Here is a 24,027-nt window from a genome sequence, read left to right as displayed (position 1 = left end):
AAAGGAAGTGCTTTTTTTGTTATCCATGTGCAGGAAGCATATTTTGGTTAACACAAGTAACACAGTGTTAGACCACACACCACTGAAAACCGAGACGAGTGTGTGTTTTACAAGTACAAATTGAGATCCCGTGTCGTGTGGATTCCCTAAATTTTTCAGATCATTTTTCATGTGAAGCTTCTGATTATGTGTGTGATTGAGTACTTGCTAACCCAATGTTTTGTTGTTGTGTTTGTTTGTTTGTGCAGACAGGAAACCAGCACATATACCAACCCGTTGGCAAAGCAGGTAATAGACAGGCCTGTAACCGTCTGCAATTACACACAACCACTATTGTTTAAATCTATCTTCTCTTTCTGTCTGTTAATCTCCCAAAGTGTGCAGTTAACACACATATACCGTTACATAGCTGTGTTCAGCTCTAACTCACTCTCTGTATACAGATAGTGTCAGTCTGTTTGGAGAGTTTACAGTTTGATGCCGCAACACGACAGATCTGATTGTGAACTGTGCAAGCCAGCGAGCAAACCAGTCTCTGTTTATATGGACTCAGACAGCATGTCAAGTTCAATATGTTGTGTGCTCGAAGCGTGAATAAGCTCACAGTGCAAGCAGCCAAATACAGAGAAAATAGAAAAACATTCAGCTTGAAATAGTTTTACAGACAGGAGGTTTTGAAGGACAGTTTACATTTTTTTGCCAGTGTCAATTTGTATTGTTTTCATCATTGTATTGTTTATTGTCACATTGAGCTGAAACAATTAGTTGATTAGTCAATCGCGAGAGAATTGTGGAGTAATTGTTTCAGATGCTTAATCAAGCAAAAATGCCAAACGGCTTCTCAAATGTGAGGATTTACTAATTGTCTGTGTTTTATATCATTTTGAATTTAATATATTTGGATTTTAAACTGTTGGACAGATAAAACAAGACTTTAAAGATGTCAGTTTTTTCATTTCAACTATTAATCAATAATGAAAATAATTTTTAGTTGGTGCCCAACACTGAAATTGATATTATTATTATTATTATTATTATTATTTATATAACCTTTCATACAGGGGGAGTGGTTCAAATTGCTTCACAACAAAGGGAAGAAACACAGATGAATAAAAACAGATTAAAATGTGCAAATTCAGCACAATAAAACGAAGCAATAAAACAAAGGAAGGAATAAGAACAATAAAACATGTAGAAAAATAAGTAGGCTTTGCTTTTTGCCAGGCTGCCGTTGTAAATAAGAATTTGTTCTTAATTGACTTGCCTGGTTAAATAAAGGTTAAATAAATAGAAATAGAACAAATGAAGACCGACAGCTACTAGATGAAGTCAATGCTGAATAAATACATTTTTCAGATGTCGTTTAAAAATGTTCACAGAGCTTGCATCTGTTAGAGCCTTAGATAGGGAATTCCACAGTTTCGGTGCATAGTTAAAGAAGGCTGAGCTGCCGATTTTCTTATCAGTTTGATAGTTTGTATTTTAAAAAGAGGCAGCAGAGGATCTAAGAGGCTGTGAAGGATAATAAAACGACAAAGAATTAATAATATAGGCTGGCCCCAAACCATTGAGAGCCTTGTAAACAAGTAAAAGAACTTTAAATTCAGTCCTAAAAGACAGATATGAACGACCACATCAGCTGCTGAAGCATGTAAAAGTACAATTTGTCCAGAAATGATACTGTAAAACTGTGAGGAGGAATAATGTTCACCTTTTATTTGTTGTTTCCTGCAGAGCATGCAGCTCCCCCAAAGAAACCCCCTCGACCCGGAGCCCAGGGCCAAGTAGGCAGTCTGGCCTGTCTAAATACTGTAGATAGTTACAACGACGGAGTCAAGGTACACGACACACTCACACAGTAACGCACACAAATCAAAAATACTTCAACACAAACTATTAAAAAAAGAACACATAACAATACACACAATCACACAGACAAGGATACGTTCATCAAATATACAGGTTGCATGTTTTAATGCTTTAATATTCTCCTTTTATCTTCTTGTCCTTTGGCTGCTCCTCCTCCTCCTCCTCCTCCCCTCCTCCTCTTCCTCCTGCACCCTGCCTTACTGTTGACCTCTAGCCCTGGCGGGTAAGCAGCACACCGACTGTGTGTGTTTACTGTGCGTCTTGTCTGCTAGTTGATCACACCCAGAGTCATTTGATTCCTTCTTCCAACCAGTTCTTATATTTCTCTGTCCAACAAATCAAATTCTCCATCGTGTTTTCATATAATCACATTTATTTCACCCTGCAGTTCCCTTTGTTGTGTAGATACAAATCAGGTCTTTTCCCCTTAAAAATTAACATCCAAAGTCGTGTTTGTTGTCTTATACTAACAGTATTTAACCCTCTATCACAATAATCAAGCAGTTTTCTCAGCCAGGGTGAAACACTTTGTCAGAATAAGTGCAAAATACATTTGATGAATAGAAGAGGGATCCCCCCTCCGTTGCTTTTTGTATTGTTGTCTGTTTTCCTCATATTAATGATAGAGGGTGCCATATGTTGTACAGATTGTAGAGCCTTTTGAGTCAGATTTGTAATTTGTGATTTTTGACATGACGATATAAACTCAATTTGACTTCTTTTTAGCATTTGCCATGTGAAACTCAATCTGCCTGCAGTCTTAATATCACCACAGTAGAATCAACTTAGTTTAACGCAGTAGTAGTTGGCCATATGTGTACAAGGTTCAGAGCCCTAGTGTTTTGACAGCAGGGGGTGACTGTGACTGATAAGGGAGGAGTGGGTAGAAGCTGATTGAGAGGAGGTAGAAATATGTAGAAAAACATGTGTTTATGTACACAGGATTACTTTTTGTGCTGTTGAAAAGCTAATTTAGTAGCAGAGACCGATTTAAAGAAGGCAAGTGAAAGTCTTCACATTCACAATAAGAAAGTATGCAAATGATTAAGGCTCAAGAGAGGTCATAATTAAATTGGCATATTAATTATATCTATTTATTCCAATGTGTTACTGCCATCTAGTGGCCAGAAAAGAGAACGACACGTAACAACATTTTGTGCCGCAGATTTAGATAACCTTTTCACATATATTCATTCACTCATGAATATATTAATTTGTCTCAATGATATATAAGTAAGTATAAGTTTACAGCGCTCAGCAGCAGTTGTGGCCTCTCTTCATCATCTCAAGCTATTTATCTACTCAGCAGCTATTTAAAAAGCAGTGCTGCTGTGTGTTTCACTTTCTAGCACCAGATGTGCAGAGAGTCAGAAAAGCGTGTTTCATGTACATCTCTGTAATCATGTAGGATTTGTACATATTGCTCATATCTTTCATCAACATTGTCTCAGCTTGTTCTCTATGTCTCCACACAGACCTGAAGGTCTTTGTTCAGTCAGCCTGTCACTTATTGCTTTTTTGTGCTCTCACGGTTCAGCTGCAGCCCCAAGAGATAAGCCCGCCCCCCACCGCCAATCTGGACCGCTCCAACGACAAGGTGTACGAGAACGTGACCGGACTGGTCAAAGCTGTGATCGAGATGTCGAGCAAGATTCAACCAGCTCCTCCAGAGGAATACGTTCCCATGGTCAAGGTAACCGAGGCACTCCAACTAAATGTCACTGAATTTTTCAGTTTTACCTCTCTTGAGCTGCAAACCTTGACCTTAAAACGTCATTACACCGATGAGTGCTGTTCTGTTTGTATAGTTTAAAGTCATCTTCTCTTGACCGCTGTGACACCGTGTTTTAATTAGATGACACCGCACCGCTCCTTCAGAGGGCTGAACTTTGATACTCCTACTTCACAGTGAATAATTTGTGATTCATCTGTTAACCAGACTCCACAGATCTGACCTTTTAACCTCACTAGATGTTGCCTTTAATTGTTGGGGTTTAGTAATCGCAGTCTCCTCATGAGTCCCTGTTCTCCACACTGGTTATTTCTTTCTGTGTAGGAAATATTGCTTAACTGTAATCTAACACAGGTGTTTTCTAAATCACTTTATCACATGTTTATAATTTTACATGTAAATGCAGTATTTTTTTAAACTCCATGTTAATTAATTTCCTAAATTTCTGTTTTCTTATGTCTGATTTTGAACCTATTCTGAGCAATACGGTGTGTGTGTGTTTCAGGATGTTGGTCTGGCGTTGAGGACATTATTGGCCACAGTGGACGAGACTCTACCACAACTTCCAGCCAGTACACACCGAGAGGTAATAACACACACTTGTTATGTGTAGTGTGGAATCACTTATATGTTCTTATTATCATTAAATGTTGCTAAAGGATTTTGAATCACACTAATATCGGTCGGTGTTGGTATTTGATCCTACTAGCTTTGATATTTAGTTCTCTGGTTGTCTTCATCAGATCGAGATGGCACAGAAGCTTCTGAACTCTGACTTGGCGGAGCTGATTGGGAAGATGAAGTTAGCCCAACAATATGTGATGACCAGGTAGGTTCAAATATTGACATTATAATATATAAAGCATAGTTTCATTGCCTGACGTTGGAAGACATCATGAAGCTTCCATGTAATAGATGTCTATCTTCTTAACTTGTATTTTCTTACAGTTTCTTGTATTTGTTTAGTGGATGCAGTCGATCACAGGGTACATTATTATTCCATTTGAGGACACTAATACATTCAGTTAAAGACAAAGAAACAATATTTAGTCAGTGTTTGGAAAAAATGTCAAAACAGTAACAGACAGAGGAACATTTTCCAACTGTCTGCCACAATGGCTTTTTCTGATGGTATCACGGGGGGGCGCCAAAGCCAGAGATTTTAAAATTGTACTAATAGTGACTTTAAAGAGTAACTTCAGTATTTTTCAACCTTTTAATATTGTACTTCTCATCTCATCTGTCCACTAGTACCAGTCTGTATAAGTGATGTATGTATTTTTGCTCTGTCCCAGCCTCCAGCAGGACTACAAGAAGCAGATGTTGACAGCGGCTCACGCTCTTGCAGTTGACGCCAAGAACCTGCTGGATGTCATCGACCAATCACGGCTCAAGATGATGTCCCAGTCGCGCCCTCACTAGCCCCGCAACAGCCGAGCTGACCCAACAGGAAACTGACGTGTTTTTTTGAGAGACAGCATCACTCTGGTTACTGTTAGCAGTGGAGAATTAAAGTGACGTCATCGGAGGTTGACAGCTTTACATCAAAGGAGAAAACAGCCGCTCTGATTCTTTGATCATGAAGAATCATTAGATGTTGAATCCCGCGTGAGCCGAGGTCGTCTCTCCACCACTGTGACTTTAGTAATATAACAACAGAGTAAAAACACTTCCTGAATCAGGGACTTGGCAGCTTCTCTCTCTTTGGACTGTAATATAATGATGAGAGGGGGAAAAGAGAAGACTATGGGTTTGGACCTGAGATGAGCCGGATTCAAACGGTTTAAAACCTTCCGACAGGAACACTATCACGGGAGCGATTGGATCTGGAACTGTTGATCAGCAACACATCTGCATGAAACTTCACTGTGGGTATGGACTTAGCCGTCAGCCAGCAGCCATCATCAGTACATTTGTTGATGTCATGTGTTGTGACCCCCTGGATGTGACCTTTACCTCCACATCACCGTGGATTCTGTTGAATCAAAAAACATGTTATATGTTCAGCTCTGGTCAGGTGCGGTGCTTTGATGCTCCAACAAGGACATTCACAGTAAAGAGGTTTGGTTTGGAGAAGCAGCCTCCATCGCTTCGCTCCTCCCGTCTCTCTCTTCCATCCCCGTCTTCCCTCCGTCTCACCAGGTTTTATTTATAGACTCAGAAATTGCAGAGGAGGAGATGGAGGAAGAGACGGGTGTTAAAACTCGAGGGACAGTCTAGCGCCGGGCTGCTGCCCCGAAGAAAGAAGACACTTTTTGTTTCTCTATTTCACTCACTTTTCCTTTTGTTCTCACTGCTCTTCTCCTTCGTGAAGTCTTCCTCAGCTCCTCTCTGAGCCGGTTTTAAAGACTCCAAATGTGAAGAATCCCACTCTTGTCTGGGTGAACGCCGCAGACAGGAAACTCCCTACTCGCACTCAATTCAGTTCACTCTTTTTATCGGCTGGCTCCATGTCTTTTGTGTCGTTTCAGCAGTCACAATCTTCTTCCTGTTACTTGGAATACAAGCAGATATTCAATCCCAGCATTGACTCTGATGAGCAAAAAAAAAAAAAAGGTGGATTTTGAGGATTCAGTTTGAGTGACTGGATACTTCCTATTTGTCCCGGAGGAAGAGAAAGGACATCATGTCTCGGACTGAACCGACAGTGTCACCTCTCCTCTTTCTCCTCACCTACAGTCCTGATATCGTTGTTTCTCGTACAAGACTGGTGTCACGCCTTTAACTGTCCCCTCACCCCACCGGTGTCACAAAGTGAATTTACCGGGGACACAAACAAACCTCACAACTGGAACCTCTGTGCTTTGAGTCCCAGTTTCTGTCAGGTGTAACTCTTTAAATAATATGTCCCTCCTAACAACGGTCCCCAGGGAAACAGACAAACACACACACATGAAATGTGGAGCCACGTGACTGGAAACTTGTCTTGCAGACACAAAACACTGAACTGAAAATACAGCAGATCACACGTGTCTTTGTTAATAGTGACCCCACATGGAGTATGACATACTGCTATATGAAATATACTGGTGACTGTACTGGTATAGCATGATATACTGGTATGGAGAAGAGCATATTTGCACAGCACCAAAAAACGAACTTTTTTTAACCCTATTTTACCCAGATTGGATTTCCAGGTTTAGCCAGCAATGAAACTATTAAAAAAATATCTGGGTTTTATAGGGATAAAAAAAGAAAATATGTAAAAAACAATCTATTTTATCTTGTCGTTGCGTAAATCTGCTCATGTTGGTATATTGTAAGCTATACTGGTGTGAATCACTGGTGAATTGTACAGAACTAGTACTAGTAAACACTGGTTTTTATTTTGTCTTCTGGGCTAAATCGGCCGTCTTGTCAAATAGGAGGAGAAAAAAAAAACAATGAAATAAAAATAATGACGAAATGGAAATCAGACTGTCCGCATTCTTATCCTTGTTATAGAGATTTTATTTGAAAGCATTACATTTCAGGTTTTATATCTCCAGTATCAAGAGGTTTTATTTAAGCATAAGAGATTTCACAGGAAATATCAGTGTTAGAACAGTGCAGAAAAACCTGCTTTCAGTGAGACTCAAAGCCATAATACATCATCTATGAGGGCATTTTTAATACATCAATCAGCATTCACATACAACAGCCATAGGAAGTACAGGGTACTGTCCGTATTTTAATGTCATACTTACAGTATGTATACAATGTTATTAATAAGCTTTATGTGTGTTTAAAGCACAATCTTAAAGGTCCCATATCATGCTCATTTTCAGGTTTGTATTTGTATTTTGTGTTTCTACTGGAACATGTTTACATGCTGTAATGTTAAAAAAACAACTTTATTTTCCTCATACTGTCGGCCTGAATATACCTCTTTTCACCCTCTGTCTGAAATGCTCCGTTTTAGTGCATTTCAACGGAATAGCAACAGAATTGCGTTGCCTGGCAACAGTTTGGGTCCATGTTTACTTCCTGTCAGCTGATGTCATTAACATACACTGCAACAGGAGATAAACTGGGACACATTTAGAATGTTTACGTTTAAAACCGTGTAATGGTCTAAATATTGTATATTTGTGACATCATAAATGGACAGAAATCCTAATGGCTTGTTTCAAACGCACCATTTCTGAATACGGGCTGTGTGTATTTCTCCGTATATTGAGCGTTTTGATAGTTTAACAGTTTTTATAAAGCACTTAAACCTGCTTTATAATATAAAAGATATAAAAATCTTACTTTTTACAATATGGGACCTTTAACATAATTACAGAGCTAAACAGTCTTTACATGATACATATTACATACTATTACAGTCTATTGAGACAGACTTAGAGACGTTTATCAAAACACTTTTCTATACAGAGCAGCAGTGTATCTCCCTCAGCATATCCCACTGATGTCAGCGTAACAGCAGTAACATTACACCTCCAGTTAAGAGCAGCAGTGCTGTGTGTACGTGGATGGACTCGGCTCCGCTGAAGTTACACAAGTTATGGGTGTTGCAGCAGTTGACGATGTTTCCGTTTCCGTTTTCGTCGACTGAGGCGGTCGCAGCAGCTCCATTGCATGTGGCCCTACTGGCGCACAACTTCACTATGACTTTGGTAGAGCCTGAGCAACACACACACACACACACAGCAGGGTATTGGAGTGAGTTATTTAGAGGCTGCACAGAGCTTTAGTTGAATTAAGAAGGACCAATAGGACCAAAGCTGTAATGACTCGCCAATAAACTAACAAGACCTACTTTAGAGATTCATTTTTAGATTCAATAAGATATTTTATAAAAATACTGGATCCCAAAAATCTGCAGTTCTTTACATTCCTGAGCAGGAAAGTGATCTGATATTGTGTTTTCCATTGTTACCTAAAATGTTGACGATAGTCATGCACCGGTCCAGCAGCGGCTGACACTCCTGGGTGGTGTTGTTGTTGTTGCATTCTTCATTGGTGGCTGCAGAGCTTCACACGTAGCAGCTTAGTGACAGCCCTGCAGGCCAAAACAGACAAGATGATTTGAAGTCACTTTATAAATACAGTATGAGATAAGCCAGTGCATGATTTAAAATATACAACAGGAAGTCCATTGATAAAAATTCCATGAAAAACCATTTGGACAGAGCTAAGAAACAATATTGAAATGTTAATATCAAGTTGATATGGTTGCTTATTGATGGTTAGGTTCATAATCCTACATCTGATTTATAGAAGGGATCAGGGGAAAAACATGATCTGGTTTAAAACAGTCTTCCTCTTCATTTATTTATTGACAGTCGCTCGTTTTAGGTCATGATGTATTGCAGTCACAATTGTCTTGGATTTAGATATTTTAGTGACTTTAGGACTAAGCTCTCACTGAGTCGTCGAGGTCTATTTGAGAACATATTTCGAGAATTGGTATTAAAAATCATAACAGACTACAATTAACTTGACAGGAATGGGATCTGATAGGATATTTCTGAGAATGACGCACCAAAGATGAGTACAGGGTTGTTCCTTCTCTGAGCATTAGGAGTCAAATTAAGGCTCCTGATTGTCTGCTCCTGTATTAAAGCCCACAATTAAAAATGTCAGACTGCGACTTATTAGATATTTTCAGTCTGGCTGTGGAGGAAGAAAATTATAGAACTACAGAAATGTTTATGATGCGCTATAAAATCACAAAGTGGAATGACAGCACCTCCCAAAACGCAGCATTGTCAAAACTTGTCAGGCTTGCTTCTTTAATTATAAAGAGTATAGAAAAGGAGGCTGCGTACTGTTCCTCCCATTCAGGTTATCGTTTTGCCCTCTTAAAATAGATCACCGAGGTGATGCATCACAATAAACACATCTGATCTTTAAAAAGCTCCCAGATTTATTCTGATGGCTAGAAGGCAAAAACATTAGACAGACCGCTATCATTAAAGCACTCCTTATTTCCTTTTTTCTTTCTTTTATGTTAGTTACATATTTCCAGGACTACTACAGCCACTGAAACACATGCCTAACCATCCGACGCAAGTTAATTATTAACCAATTATTAATTAAATAAGATATAGAAAGATCAGCACTCTATCACAATGCAAAATATGCACTGATGAACAAAACTCCCTCAGCAACACAGCCACCCTGATAATAAATTCAGTCTTATTATTTGATTATTTTTTGATAAATCTCTCATATTCTGTTTATTTACTATTATATAGTAGCTATTCTGTGCAATCAAAAGCAGGTCTGTATATTTTCAAGAACAATTGTGTGAGAAAGTCTTGAAATTGCCACCTGAACAACCTGCTAATTAACTTATAACTAGGGAACTAAATGAGCACCTGCCAAATACAGGCGAAATGTTGGCTGTGGTAGGTAAAAAAATTAGGCTCATAGGTGTTCCTTATATTAAGTGGCAGACAGAAAAATTTAGTGGCTGGTAGAAATGTTCAGTGACCTGCCACAGTGGCAGGTGAAGAAAGAAAATAATTTAAGACCCTGCTTATAACCATAGTCAGTTTGACTAAACTCGTTGAATTCACATTTGTCATTCTAAAGCATGCTGTCTCTTTGATCGCAACTTAAACAAAAATTGATTTTAGTCTCTTTTTTAAGTTTTTAGCAACTCTGAAACTGAAGCCCTCCCTGGATCCCCGACAAGATTTCTACATAAAGTCACTGCCTCTGAGCTAAGCCCCTGTTGTCCTAAACTTACCACCCCCACCCTAAAAGCCATAAGTGATTTTGCTCATGAGAAAAGCCCCTGACCTTTTGACCTCCAGTTTTAGGGGTCTGAGGTTAACTTACGTACCTGGCGTTACGAGGAGGGAGAGGACCACGAGGCTGAGCAGCATCATCTCCATGTCAGGCGTGAGTGTCTGTTCACCTCCGCTGTCTGCTGTCAAACCCGGTGTGCCCTGCTCTGGGTGTGTGTTTGTAGGACATTCCTAGATCTTGCTATGGTTTCACAGATACTTGTCCTTTATTTATCTGCTGCCAATCACGGACACAATGTGGTTCATTGAGTTAAGCTGCCATTCACTGAAACAACGTGTGTCAGACAGTTATGTCATCTCTTTTGGCATGTTGAGCTCAACCTGTGCTGCAGGGCTTCTTCAAGTCTTGTTGACTTTCTTGTCTTTAGTCAAGAGGGAACTCCCATTTCTATCTAACAACAACCTCTATGAATACATGTAGTAGGAGAACATGCAGAAGTGTACACATTAAAGTGTCTATAATCAATATTTTTATAATAATGATCAAATGACAATGTGAAGACAATGTGAAAGGGGTCGCTGGTAGTGACGATCCTTCAGAGAATTATCACCTGAATCTGCAGCTCCGCTCGGCTTTGCAGAGCTTTATAGTGAGTTTCAGCTTATTGTTTATCTGTCCAGCCCACAATTTTACCGTTTTGATTCACTATCACAGCTTTCATAGAGAGCCCACGTCATGACTTAGTGAGCATTGAAAAAACTACAACTACTGCAGCGTGGGTAAAACTCACCAACACTCTTCTAAAGTCATTTTTTAATCTTTCTAGTTGTACTCTGCCATCTAAAAACATTTACCACGTCCAATCCTCGCTGTCCTGCTGTTACTACAGACATGTCTGAGCTAACTGCGACCCCTCCACTCGCTCATGGACTTACCTCACCTGTTGGCCCGTGATGTTTTTACCCCAAGAACATCTAAAAAACAATAAAAACCATAAATCTAAATTGGTGGAGACCAAAAACGGAGCTAAAAGACAGTGAATATTGGACTTGCACTCATCAGCTGCACAAAAAAACATGGTTGCAAATTAAAGCCTGCTCCGTTACTGGTGGATATTTAAATGTTAAATGTTTAAAAAGCTTAAATGTTTGCTAACATATCAACTCAAAATGTACATGTCAATGGCCAAAAAAATCTGTTATTGCGGTTTAAAGATTTACATAAAACAGGTCGCATTATTTGCTGAAATTATCTTGCAGCCTATTAGCCAATGACACAAATCAAATCTAAGCTTCCAGATATGTTAGTATATGAAGGTGTGATTACATTGAAACAAAATGTTTATTAAGGCCACATCCCTCATTTAGTTTTTTCCACGAACACTGCAGCTCTACAACATTTTCAGTTAAAATTGAATGAAACCTTGCTGCTTAGATAAAACCAAAAACTTACCTGACCTGACCAAAAACATCACACCATCCCTGACTAACAGTGAACATCGACTGTGATCCCAGTTACTGTGAATAAAGAACAAAAAACAGCATTAATGTAATTAAATGTTTTTCACAAGACGAATATTTGGAATTTTTTTAAAATATTTATTACTTGAAGACTCACGTCATCCTCATATCTGTCATATCACATCTGTCCAGTGTTAACAGAGGAATGCAACAGCACACACCCAGTTTACACACACCCACCCAGTACACACCACAGCACACACACACACACACACACACACCCAGTACACACCCAGCACAGATTCTCTGTCATTTAACATTTAATTCCTGACACCAAACCTGAATCTTCATGGGACACAGTGAGGATATTTATTCCCTCCTTGTAGTAATAAGACAACAAACACACTCACAATGCATTTATGAAACGTCATTAACAGAAACCAGTCAAGCTGTTGCCATAGTTACCAGTCTGCTGTCTGTGTTGATTTGTCTCCTGATCGCACCTGTTGATAGAAACACTGGCACGCACACATGCACATCAATCCATACACACAGATTTTCCAATTTGCATAAACTTTAAAGCCAATTTTTATTTTTATTTCATATTATAAAAAATTAACAAGCGGGTTGCATTGCCAAAACAACAAGAAAAAAAAATAATAATTTAAAAAAACATTTAAAGTTTGTACATGATTCTCCAGCTCAAACAGTTTGGTCAGCAAAGAAGCAGAAATTAGTGCAGAAATCAGCGTATGACAAGCACAATAAACCGCTTGATAAAGTAGTTAATTTACAGTGTTTATGTCTTCTGTACACAAATGTTTCTCATACTATGTGATGTGTTTGTGTGCTGAGTGAAAGGTAACAGACTTCCACTAAGCAGCTATACTGTATGTTGTAAATCAAAATTGCATTGCAGGGATTTCATGCCTCTTTTTATATAACACTGCAAAGTCAATCTCTGCACTGACAGTGGAACTAACTCAACATGTAATACATGAGGGAGAACATTAAGGATGACAAAATACTTTATCTAATGATATTCTAGATATACAAGACTAACATTAAATCTACACAGCACGTAGCATGATCCCTCTACCTGCAATACAACCTGATCAGACTCTAGAGCCTAAGCACCTTCAACACAAGTCATTTATTTATTCCCCTAAACTGGATAAAGAGTAAAAAGTGCTTTACTGTCTGAGGCCATGTTGCTTATCTGCAACCCTGCAGGACCCACCTGTATGTCTATCATTAAACACTTGTGCTGTAAAAGCCATGCAATGTTCAAAACCAGAGGACACTACTTTAAATTCTAGTCAGGATCACAAAAGTTTCCCAAAGAAACCATATATGTTGTAGAGGTGCGTGTGTGTACAGTAGCGCGGCACTGTCCCAAAGCCTCGAATACCTTCGAATCTTTCTAACTGAAGATTCAAAGCTTAAAAAATGGTATTCAGGACTGCATTTTATGCGTTTATTGGGCCGCCCCAGCTTCGATGAAGTTTTGGAACCAGCATACAGTAGCTGGGGCTCGTTGGTCTAGGGGTATGATTCTCGCTTAGGGTGCGAGAGGTCCCGGGTTCAAATCCCGGACGAGCCCATGAGCTTGAGTTCTGTGCTATCGACAGTTTTCTCTGGGGGGGTTGGCTGCAGCTCAGTGGAGTCGTCCTTTAAACACAAAGTTGGCAGCTCAATGAAATGTCCTTGAGCGAGACACTAAACCCCAAGTTGCTCCCCAGGCGCTTGCAGCAGCCCACTGCTCTTAAAATACTTAGGATGGGTTAAATGCAGAGGTTAAATTTCATGTGAGTACCTGTATGTATATGACAAGTAAAGGTTTCTTCTACAGAATATACTGTATCTGTACAAAAAAGTAAATTTTAAAGGGAGAATCATGGTTCAATCTTTTCAGACAGCCATATGAAAGTCAAGTTGAGTCAGTCAGTCAGTGTCTATGAGTCTAGTTATTGATTTATTATAATGGAACTATATTTGGGGTGGAAGACAATCTACTAGGAAACACCTTCGGTAACCCCCCTTATGTGTGCATAAAGACCAGAATCGAGCAAATGCACGTTACGACTGCCTACGATATGATGCCATTGATAACTTCTTGCATAACATGTGCAGCAGAGCGTGTCTGTAGATGAATGAGTTCAATCACTGTAGCAGTAAAGGTTGGAAGCGTCGTTGATGCAAAGCAAAAAGCAGCAGCACCACGAGTGTGCAGCGGTGAAGAGTCAGAGCTGAACTCGCATCAGCTGGCAGCCGATGGATCACTCGGCCGAGTGTCCCGTATGCCTGAGCCTCCATTTCACATCTTCATTGTTGTTTTGAAGAGGAGTTTTTATGTGTTTGTGTATTGATTTTTTTTAAAAAGGGAAGGAGAGGAAATGGTCTTTGTCCTCATTGAGTCTTTAGTTTTTTGCTGTGAGTCCCAGACTCTCGCCTCCTGGTCTTGTGGGCGTAACGCCTGGTGGAGATATGAGATGAAAGCAGTTACTGTATATTACACACTAATCCAGACAAAAGTCATGCAGGTGCGTGGTGGATAGAAAACTGGTGGATGTACTGAAAACTGTCAGCAAATAAGGTTGTTTTGCTTCCCAAACATCTTTCTATACAATAATCTTTAAATGACAAAGTTTTTTTAAAGGTCTTATTGATAACATTTTTATGTAGACGAATATTTTTAAAAAAAATCCACAGAACTTTTGAGAAATGTGCCGAATAAAAGAATGACTTCCTGAAAAATCATTTTTAAACCTTTTGGCGGGTTCAAAATGAATGTTTTGTTCATCTCTGTGAAAGATATCTGACATTTGGTTCCCACTTCTAACAAGACTTGTGAGCCAATAGTAAAACAACGTTGGTATCACGTGGTGTCTCTGGGTCGTCAGTTAACGGTAAGTGCCTGGCAATGACTTGTTGTGAAGTAAATGCAATGGAACGGGGGAGGGAGAATGCTACATCTAATTGCTGAATGTTATCAATGTTATCAATAGCACCTTTACAAAATGACATAAATTCTACTTGACACAAGTCTACTACTCAGATTCATTGTGTCTATATTCATGCAAAGCATTCTATCAGATCTGGCCTCTCAAAAGATGCGTTTAAGTCAAACACTGGAGTCCAACTGTGTTTACATGTTCAGTGTAAAATGTGTATGTTTTCTAGTATTGTGTGTAGTGTCCTACCTTCGCTGGTAGAGGTAGAGGAAGAAGAAGAGCTCGTCTCGGAAGCAGGAAAGTTGATGAGAGGAGGAGAAGGATGCAGAAAAGGAGAAAAAGGAGGCACAGGAGCACAGGTCTGAGATCAGCGTGTTCACTCCCTGGTAGACGGGGAGAGAGGAGAGGAAAGGAGGGAGAGAATAATGAACTCATCGACAAGCAAAAGCTGTTTAGAGAACATTAAAATGGTTCTCTGTCGACCGTAAACTAGTGAGTTCACTGTAAGGATAAACAACATCTGCTCTTGGCTTCATAAAGTACGTTACTGTTACTGTTTGTAAATGATCCAGAGAAATAGTCCCACTCACTCTGTACATCAACACTGTCCCCTGCAGGTGGCTCACAGACCTCAACTGATCCAGAGAGACGAGTGGAGAAACACAGAGAGACAGCAGAGGACAGTTCATACAGTTGTTTTCAACTCATCATTTCACTCAGCACTATAAACAGATAATTTGGTAACTAATACACTACTACACAGGACAGACCTTGTGGTTGATGAAGAGCTGTGGGGCCATAGAAAGGAAGCCAAAGGCATACACTCCTGAGAGGAGGAGATGTAAAGTGTCAATGCAGCACACTAGTGGTTAATATACAAGTAAAGGCATCAGCTTAAAGCTGCAGTCAGAGACTTTGAGCAAATATGATAAAAAAAAAAGATATTTTTATAAAACTGAGAAAGAAAAATGAGAAAAGAAAAATAAATAATAAAATGAGAAAGTTCGCGGCCAGTGGGCGGTGCTTGGTTTTGTCTCAACTGTTCTCAACATGCCTGCCGGGTCACAAACTTTCTCATTTTACAGCTACAGTACAACAAGATGTTTCTGAAAACATTTGAGGTGAGAAATAAGCATTACAGTAACAGAATATTGATTCATATTTGACCGTTTGATCGGAGTTTGTGAGTGAGTGACAGCTGATTAGAGACTGCTCGGCTCTGATTGGTAGTTTTTTGTTCCGGCACAGTTGAAACTTGCAATTACCAATATGAGCACTAGGAGGAGGCAGAGGAACATGTTTTTTCACCGATTAACTGTCTCGTGCACTTGTGTCAGGATATAGAGACCGTTATCATATTTGCTCAAAGTTACCGGCGTAGCTTTAATCTAATGAGGAAAACTGACAAGAATTCAATGAAGCTTGTTTCACTGGTACAAATGATGGAAATCAACTCACCAGTCACTAGGCTGTTGACCAACCAGGAGTAGTAACTGTCAACATAATGCAACATAATGCAATTCAATGTTAATCTAATGTAGTAGTATGTGTACATAATGACAAGTAAATTAGAACATATTTTAAATAAAAAAAAAAAAATATTCAGGTCTGATTTGACTACTTAAAACACAACCAATGCAGTTTGTATTGAAATGTTAAAAGAAAACTGCACAAATAACATTTGAAGCTATGTGGCAGAGCTCACCTCTTTTGGCGTAAGTAGGCCAGTGAGAAAATAGCTCCACTGATACACAGAGGATAGACCAAGTAGGACAAGTATCTGGACGCCTGGAAAGAAAACCACACACACAAATATTAAAATGAAACAAAGCCTGAGGCAGAGCTTAAATAAGAGCTCTTACATAACGACAAAAAGATACCTGTTTGTCATACTCCACTGTCTTCCTTTCTTCTTCATCCAGCTTATTTACCTACACAGTAAGAGACTTAGGTTAGAAAGAAATGTAATTATTATCTGCACAGGGGGTGAAAGCAAAAGTCTAGCTATGCTAAAAGAAAGTTATTTAAACCACAACAAATGATATCACTACAAACATTCTACTACATCTACTGTGAACGGATGGTTAAATGGCACCTTACTCACATGGAGCTTGGAGCTTTTCCATTGAAACTGGAACTTAAACACTGTAAACACCTTCCACACCTGGTGGGATGACAGGTTAGTGGGTTAAAACAGTCTATTATTATCTTTATTTGACCTTTTCTGTTTGGTCTGTTTATACTAAATACCTCTACACATGCTCCCAGTCCGACAGGAAGCAGCACCAGTAGACTGGTCTCCTCTAGCAGATGGAGGAAAATCAGCAAAGTGCTGAGACTACGCCACAGCACTACAGACAGAGAGGGGAGAGACCAAAGGAACAGTTATAGTTCCTAACTTGAATCATTTCAACATTTTCGAGGTTTTACTGTGTGGTACGTCGTTTACAGCAAAACTATCATTTAAAGGAACAGTGTGTAACATTTCGGGGGATCTGTTGGCAGAAATGGAATATAATATTCATAACTGTGTTTTCATTAGTGTATAATCACCTTAAAGGTCCCATATTATGCTCATTTTCAGGTTCATACTTGTATTTTATGTTTCTACTAGAACATGTTTACATGCTGTATTGTTCAAAAAAACTTTATTTTCCTCATACTGTCAGCCTGAATATGCCTGTATTTACCCTCTGTCTGAAACGCTCCGTTTTAGTGCATTTTGACGGAATTGCAACAGAATTGCGTTGCTAGGCAACAGCTTGGGTCCATGTGTACTTCCTGTCAGCTGATGACATTCACCTACACTGCAACCAGGAATAAACTGGGACACATTTAGAATGTTTACATTAAAATTGTGTCAAGGGTTTAAATATTGTATATTCGTGACATCATGAATGGGCAGAAACCCCGACAGCTTGTTTTAAATGCAGAGTTTCTGAATACGGGCTGTGTGTATTTCCCTGTCGATTGAGTGTTTCGATACTTTCACAGTATTTATATAGTTCTTAAGCCTACTTTATAATAAAAAAACATGAAAATCTCCCTTTTTTATAATATGGGACCTTTAAACTAAGAATGGTTGTGTTTTCATTAGCTTAGAATGAGCCGTTTATATACCAGTTTTATACTCTGCAGCTCACGTTACCGCAGTTTCACAAGCGTGTCGGAGAACTACGGTGACCTTGAGGTAGGGTAAAAACGAGAGAGAGAGAGAGAGAGAGAGAGAGAGAGAGAGAGAGAGAGAGAGAGAGAGAGAGAGAGAGAGAGAGAGAGAGAGAGAGAGAGAGAGAGAGAGACTTTCACGTTTTTACCCTACCTCAAGGTCACCGTAGTTCTCCGACACGCTTGTGAAACTGCGGTAACGTGAGCTGCAGAGTACAAAACTGTGGTACCAGTCTTGGAAAGGGAGGAATGAGCGGAGGGGTACTCGGTTGGTTGTAATCTGTAACCACACCACTGGATGCCGCCAAATCCTACACACTGTCCCTTTAATGTTGTTCATGATTGCCGGTAAGCCCTCCTACGCTGACTGAAAATGCTGCCTGTGTAACAAAACCTTTGCAAACTGATTTAAAAAGTCAAGCATAGTTAATTTAATAATTTTCTTACCTGACTTCCTGGACATTCCCGCCATGCTCTTCTTTTTTCTCCATGAGCTGACGTCATTTTTAAGAGCCAAGAATTCACAGATGAGCTGCACAAAACCACAGACGTGGAGAAGAAACATACTTTATCTTTACAATGCTTCATTTGCAATAATGCCCGAGTTGCCACGTGCCCTCACGACACTTAGGCTATCTATCATTTGGATTCTAACGTGTGAGCTGTGGTATCTTTTTGTGGTGGTGGTGTTGTGTAATCTTACTTGTAGAGCTGTGATGAGTGCAGTCAACACTAGCAGGTAGAGGTTGGAGCCCACCAAAGTTTCTTTAATCTCATCTACGTTCTCCTCTGTGAAGCCTAGATAAACACCAAAGATTTTGTTTAGTTAAATCTCCTGACTATGTGATGTGAAACGCCAAAGGCTGGAATGTGTACTGGGTTACTTTACATATCTGTTATTTTATCAGCTCACCAAACTGTCGCAGGGAATAAACCACGTCTTGTAGATGCACCCAGAACCTGAACCCCCTTAAAGAGATTCCCTCGTAGAACACAGTCAGAGGGAGCTGAACTGTGCTGCTGCTGATCTCCTATGAATGAATGCAGAGATAGATGTGAGGTTGTTTCATTAAGAACCCAGTATTTATTAAACTTTGTGTGTAAAGTCGTCCTACCAGGAGGTCTCTGACTCTGAAGTTGAGCTCATTGACCAGCAGCAGAGGGAGGTAGATCATCTGTCGGCCGTCCTGAGAGCTACGACAGGAAAACAGTTTAATGTAAACAGACACAATGGCCTGGGGCAGATTCCTTACTTACAGCCGGTAGGTATCATGTAACATATGTGCATTTAAATTGCTTACTCAGCAACAGGATTTGTGTTTGCTTTACAATCTTTGCATAGCTATTGATAAACAGTCAACATCCCAGAGTAGCAATCATGCTGGTATTTATTGACCTCGCCAAGATATCACAAGGTAAATAAAAACTAAATTCTTTGCTTCTTCTTGTTTATTACTAAGTAAGTTTACCTCCTGATGACTCTAAAAGTTAGTCAAATAAAATAAATCAATCTGAGAAGGAAAAGTTGCAACGTCTATTTGACAAGTGGCTGCAAATAGATATTGCTTCATTTCAGCCAATTAGACTGTTGTCAGGCTATTAAATAGTTAGTCGCTATAAGCACCATAGATGTGGGTCAGTAGGGGCCTACTACACCCACTAGTAGGTTTTATCACCTATTTACATGGTAGATCTCCGAAAGAAGGTATAAAGGAACATGAGAGCGACCTTTGTGACTATGACAGGAGCAGAAGGGGTGTCATAAGAAAAGGTTGGGAGCCACTGATATATACGACATATTGTATGTATATACAGGGTATAATATCATACAGGGTGTAGAGATAAAACAGATGCTTTAAGAAGATCACTGGCTGAAAGCTTTCCTCACTCAAGCACTAAAGTATACTGATGAGAAGCATCAATAAAGCAGGAGTCAGCAGCACCCTGACTGACTGATCACCTGGCTTTGACCTCCAAAGACTCATGTGACTCACACTCTCATGTAGCGCCGCACGTCACTAGGAAGCCCCGCCTTGTTGAAGATGAAATCCTCGGACATCATCGTGATTGACAGATGAGGTCTCCAGTGGGATACAGGATTCTCTGCTCTGGGACTCGGCCTCTAATGGAGCCACAAAAATAACTTATTTGCAGCAAGACCGCATGTCTAAGTCTGCTGTAAAGGTGAAATATGAGAGGACTGTGACAGATATTGAATAGCATTTTACCTTCTGCATGTCTCTCTGCCCCTCTGTGTGTGTGGGAGTGATGTAGGTGGTGAGCTGAGCTGCGTAGTGGACTTCTCTGCCGTCCTCCAGAGGTGAAACACCGGCTTTGTGAACATAGACGACTGCATACAGAGTGCCATTAGCCCGAGTCTGCTCTGGCAGAGAGACATTCACCTGCCTATAGAGAGAGAGAGAAAGTTAAAACAACATTTCATGCCATGGACGTAGTTACTACAATGTTCCTCGCTTGTTTCAATACTTAAGTATTTTTAGGAGCATCTATAATTTACTTGAGTTTTTATATTTCTGTCAACTTTCACTTTTACTCCACTACATATCCTAAATTAAATGTGTACTTTTACTCTGATAAGTTTCCCCTAAGCATCTTCGTTACTCGTTACTATTGCAAGCAAGCAAGCAGGTTTGGCGAATCAGTGATCAGCTCGCATGTTACATCATTCACGTGATGGGCAACAAGTGCAAACAAAATGCTTTCAAGGCCGTAGTTTAGTTTCGATTTCCGCTTAAGTCCAGGCAGGTAGACATCTGTACTTTTACTCAGGTGTCGCTTTCAGGTACTTCATCCACCACTGGTAATGAGCACTGAGCAGGAAGTTTCCTAATTAAAATGTGCATGGTTAACAGACGTACCAACATGTTTCGCTTTCACGTTATTTTAAGCCAAACACAATGTTTTTCCCTAAATTTAGCTAAGTGGTTTTGTTGCCTAAACCTAAAAAAGTTGTAGTTTTGTTGCCTAAACCTAAAGAATACTTTTTGTTTGTGTTCAAAACATAACATTTCATTCAGTTTTACGTGTTAGAACGTGTTGCTTTTAAGTTTTGCTTTCACTTTTACAAAGTAGTAGGTGTAGTAGACCCCTAATGACCCACATCTATGGCGCTTATAGCGGCCGATAACACCTATTTACAGTAATGGCCTGATAACCACTGATATATACCACATATTGTATGGTATATACAGGATATATGGTATACAGATGTGCAAGTCGCTTTCAGGTACTTCATCCACCACTGGTAATGAGCACTAAGCCGAGCAGGAAGTCTCCTGATTAAAATGTGCATGGTTAACAGACATATACCAACATGTCAAACCCACCTCTCAAACGTAGAGTGGGGGTCAAACGGGTCTACTTTCACAGCAAGGTTGAGTTGGCTGTTGTCTGGCAGGAGGCAGGTGAAGACACTCAGCTGGATAAAACAAAAGAGAAGAGATTCAAAGCAGTCTTTCCATTGCAGAAAAAGTCTAAAATGAAATTCAACTGCAGAAATGAAAATTGAGCTATAGCTAGGGTTGGGCTTATCAAGGCCTCTCCTCATACTGTACCTTTTTCAACTAGGGGACATTGACTGATTTTCAGACATTGAAAAGACTATATGGGTTAAATAATAGCGACTTTTTTAGATTTCTTCCGGTACGCCATCACATAAACAGTTCTATGTTAGAGAGTCAAAAGGCATTCGAAAACAACCTACTGAGAGTTTTTAAGTACCTATAAAACAGATTTGGGGCTTAAAGTAATTTCAAGAAGATATAGAGGACTTCAGGAGGCTGAAATAGCAAGTACTACCTACATGAAACAAAAATGGGAAGGCAAAACTAATAGCCGCATTCCAGAAGAAGTTTGGTTACAATATTGTGAATTTCAATGGAAGATATCGAGCTCAACCTTATAGAGAGCGTTTGGCTGGTTAGTTTGGCTGGAAGACTGTTAGTAGATTTTTTATTACACCTGCTCAGAAGTCTCATCATTCAGGCTCTTCCAGCTGCTGGAGGAACTGTGGCTCCCAGGTAGCTAACCACTATCGCCTGTTTTGGGCCTGTCCAAAAGTTAATTATTTTTGGTGTAAGATTTACACGTAATTAGTAACTATATTTTGTACAAACATAGTTTTTAAGTGGGACGAGCTCCAGTTTGGTGTTCTACTTTCAACATCTACAAATATTAAAACAAAATTCTTATTTGGAATATTGAGTGTAGCTGCCAGAAAAGCAATTACTAAGAAATGGCTTAAACCAGATACCCCATCATTAGAGAACTGGTATGATGTAATTTATGAAATATTTGTAATGGAGAGAATTACTTTCTCAATGAGGCTTCAAGAAACTAAATTTGAGGAAATTTGGAAGGAGTGGAAAAAGTATATTTCCCCAAAACGCCCTTCTTTTGTTTAATTTTTCTTTTTTTCTAAATGTAATTTTTATTATTATTATTATCATTATTATTATTATTTATTTGATCTTATTTCACATGAAAAGCACCCCATGTTCTATTTGTGTGTTCTATAATTGCATTGTAAAAAGTGGAAAAGATGGTTCACATCATATTTATATCTAATTAAGTATGTTTATGTAAATGTCTGAGTAAAAACAAATAAAGGAAAAGCAAAATGAAAAAAAAGAAAATTTAGCTATATATGCTCCAATATGTGTAGCCCTACAATATGTGTAGCCCTACATGTGGGGATTTCCTCCCTCATGTAAATCACCAAGCACTTAATGCAATCAGCCTGACAAAGACTTCATCTCTCTATAATTAAATACATTTCATCTGACAAAACTAAAAGCCAAACCCAGAAGTCATTATTTTACTTGTCTAACTGCCATGCAGACAGCACATGCTTTAGCAGTGGGTTGCATGCTGAGCAGTAGGCTGCTATAATAACATGATGAAAAGGCAGGGACAGTCAGTTAACTCCATGATCAGAGGGCACATGCATTAGTGTCTTGAGGTGGTGGATCTCACAATGTAGTTTTTGGGTGGTTATCCCTGATGTTGCTCTATGAGGATGAATGAATAAGAAGAGGAGGCCTGTGCTAACCTGTAGCCTGGGTCTTGCTGTCAGGTAGGAGGTGATGCAGTGCTCTCCGGTGCTTTCATCGCAGGGTTTGGTGTTGAGGAAGCCGAACAGCAGCCAGGCGGTGTGGAGCATGTACACCACAAAGACCCCGAGCAGCAGCTTAGCGATGGAGCTCCGGTTACTGCTACCATTACCACCGCTGCTGTCCGCAGGCTTGGACTGACACGATGGGAACATGGCAGGTATACTGATGTACAACGGGGAACAAAATAAAATAATAATAAAAAATGGATCCGGTTTGAGGACGCGGAGCTGTTTATAATCGGATACAGCGTCAACACAATAAAATCCCCACGCTTCCTCTCTGCCAGAGCATCCTTCCGGTTATCTGAGATGCTGATGCTGATGATGCTGATGCTGATGCTGACAACAGCTCAGCGGCTGCACCGTTTCTACCCGCTCTCTCTCTGTGTTTCCACATCTCTGTGTCCACAGACCAATGAGCCTCACGCAGTTTGTTCTGGGTGCTACAAAAGACCCAAATATATATTACTTTATTTTATCTTATTCTTTTTAATCTTGCCTTAATTTGATTTTGCACCCTGACAGACAGCTAGACACCACCACCCCTCTCAAGCACACACACTGTACACAGTCACATGATATTGATCTTGCCCAGTTATGTTGGCTTTTTTTTTTTTTTTAAGTTTTCTTTATTTTTATTTTTTTTAATTTTTTATTTATCTATTTTATTTTTTAAATTTATTTTTCTCTCCATTTTGTTTTATCCATATTTCATTTTATTTTATTTTGTTATGAGGAAAAGAAAAGAAAAGAAAAAAAAAGAATATATATATGCTGTCTGCATGGCATATATATATATATGTATATATATATATATATAAACATGAAAAGAAAGAAAGAAAAACTCCTCAACTGGCTATTTTTTTTATTATTATTATATATCTATTTTATTTTTTTTAATTTATTTTTATCTCCATTTTGTTTTATCCATATTTCATTTTATTTTATTTTGTTATGAGTAAAAAGAAATAAAATATATATATAGGCCATGCTGCCTCAACACCAACTGGGCTCCTCCTCCATCTCCTC

The 24,027-nt window shown here is 39.3% G+C and overlaps 2 protein-coding genes and 1 non-coding gene across 11 annotated transcripts in view; 2 read left to right on the top strand and 1 right to left on the bottom strand.

The window, feature by feature from the left end:
- Positions 1-7,013, top strand: part of LOC141779371 (focal adhesion kinase 1-like) — a 62,862-nt gene extending 55,849 nt beyond the window's left edge. For 5 of the 9 annotated variants that reach the window (XM_074654166.1, XM_074654165.1, XM_074654163.1 and 2 more), the window contains 6 exons: positions 249-288; positions 1,735-1,838; positions 3,407-3,562; positions 4,107-4,187; positions 4,345-4,430; positions 4,897-7,013. In XM_074654166.1, the coding sequence (XP_074510267.1) occupies positions 249-288; positions 1,735-1,838; positions 3,407-3,562; positions 4,107-4,187; positions 4,345-4,430; positions 4,897-5,023 (594 nt within the window). In that variant the 3' untranslated portion in view covers positions 5,024-7,013. The remainder of the gene's footprint in view (positions 1-248; positions 289-1,734; positions 1,839-3,406; positions 3,563-4,106; positions 4,188-4,344; positions 4,431-4,896) is intronic. The other 4 variants (XM_074654168.1, XM_074654171.1, XM_074654169.1 and 1 more) reach the window with 1 other exon arrangement.
- A 5,666-nt stretch (positions 7,014-12,679) lies between these two features.
- Positions 12,680-23,399, bottom strand: LOC141779368 (lipid scramblase CLPTM1L-like). Its single transcript, XM_074654160.1, has 17 exons — positions 22,936-23,399; positions 21,212-21,303; positions 20,093-20,270; positions 19,859-19,986; positions 18,980-19,058; positions 18,778-18,895; positions 18,568-18,662; positions 18,312-18,396; positions 16,950-17,050; positions 16,804-16,863; positions 16,580-16,630; positions 16,405-16,487; positions 16,158-16,192; positions 15,470-15,525; positions 15,290-15,334; positions 14,949-15,082; positions 12,680-14,221 (listed from the first exon to the last, which is right to left on the bottom strand). Exons 1-17 carry the CDS (start codon positions 23,149-23,151, stop codon positions 14,155-14,157), a joined length of 1,623 nt encoding a protein of 540 aa, XP_074510261.1. The 5' UTR covers positions 23,152-23,399; the 3' UTR covers positions 12,680-14,154.
- On the top strand, positions 13,277-13,348 carry trnap-agg (transfer RNA proline (anticodon AGG)). Its single transcript has one exon. It is a non-coding gene; the product is annotated as a tRNA-Pro (tRNA).
- Positions 23,400-24,027: the final 628 nt, after the last annotated feature.

This window comes from Sebastes fasciatus, chromosome 12 (assembly GCF_043250625.1).
Source record: "Sebastes fasciatus isolate fSebFas1 chromosome 12, fSebFas1.pri, whole genome shotgun sequence".
In the NCBI taxonomy this organism is placed as follows: Eukaryota; Metazoa; Chordata; class Actinopteri; order Perciformes; family Sebastidae; genus Sebastes; species Sebastes fasciatus.
The sequence above is the reverse complement of the archived record's forward strand: the minus strand, read 5'-3'. Positions and strand labels throughout refer to the sequence as shown.

Bases quoted from the DNA above. Each gene is read 5' to 3' on its own strand.
- LOC141779368 (XM_074654160.1), bottom strand. From the start codon at position 23,151: ATGTTCCCATCGTGTCAGTCCAAGCCTGCGGACAGCAGCGGTGGTAAT. The intron at 18,896-18,979 runs GTAGGACGACTT...ATTCATTCATAG, and splicing joins TCAGAGTCAGAGACCTCCTG to GAGATCAGCAGCAGCACAGT. The intron at 15,335-15,469 runs GTCTGTCCTGTG...TCTCTGGATCAG, and splicing joins AGCTCTTCATCAACCACAAG to TTGAGGTCTGTGAGCCACCT.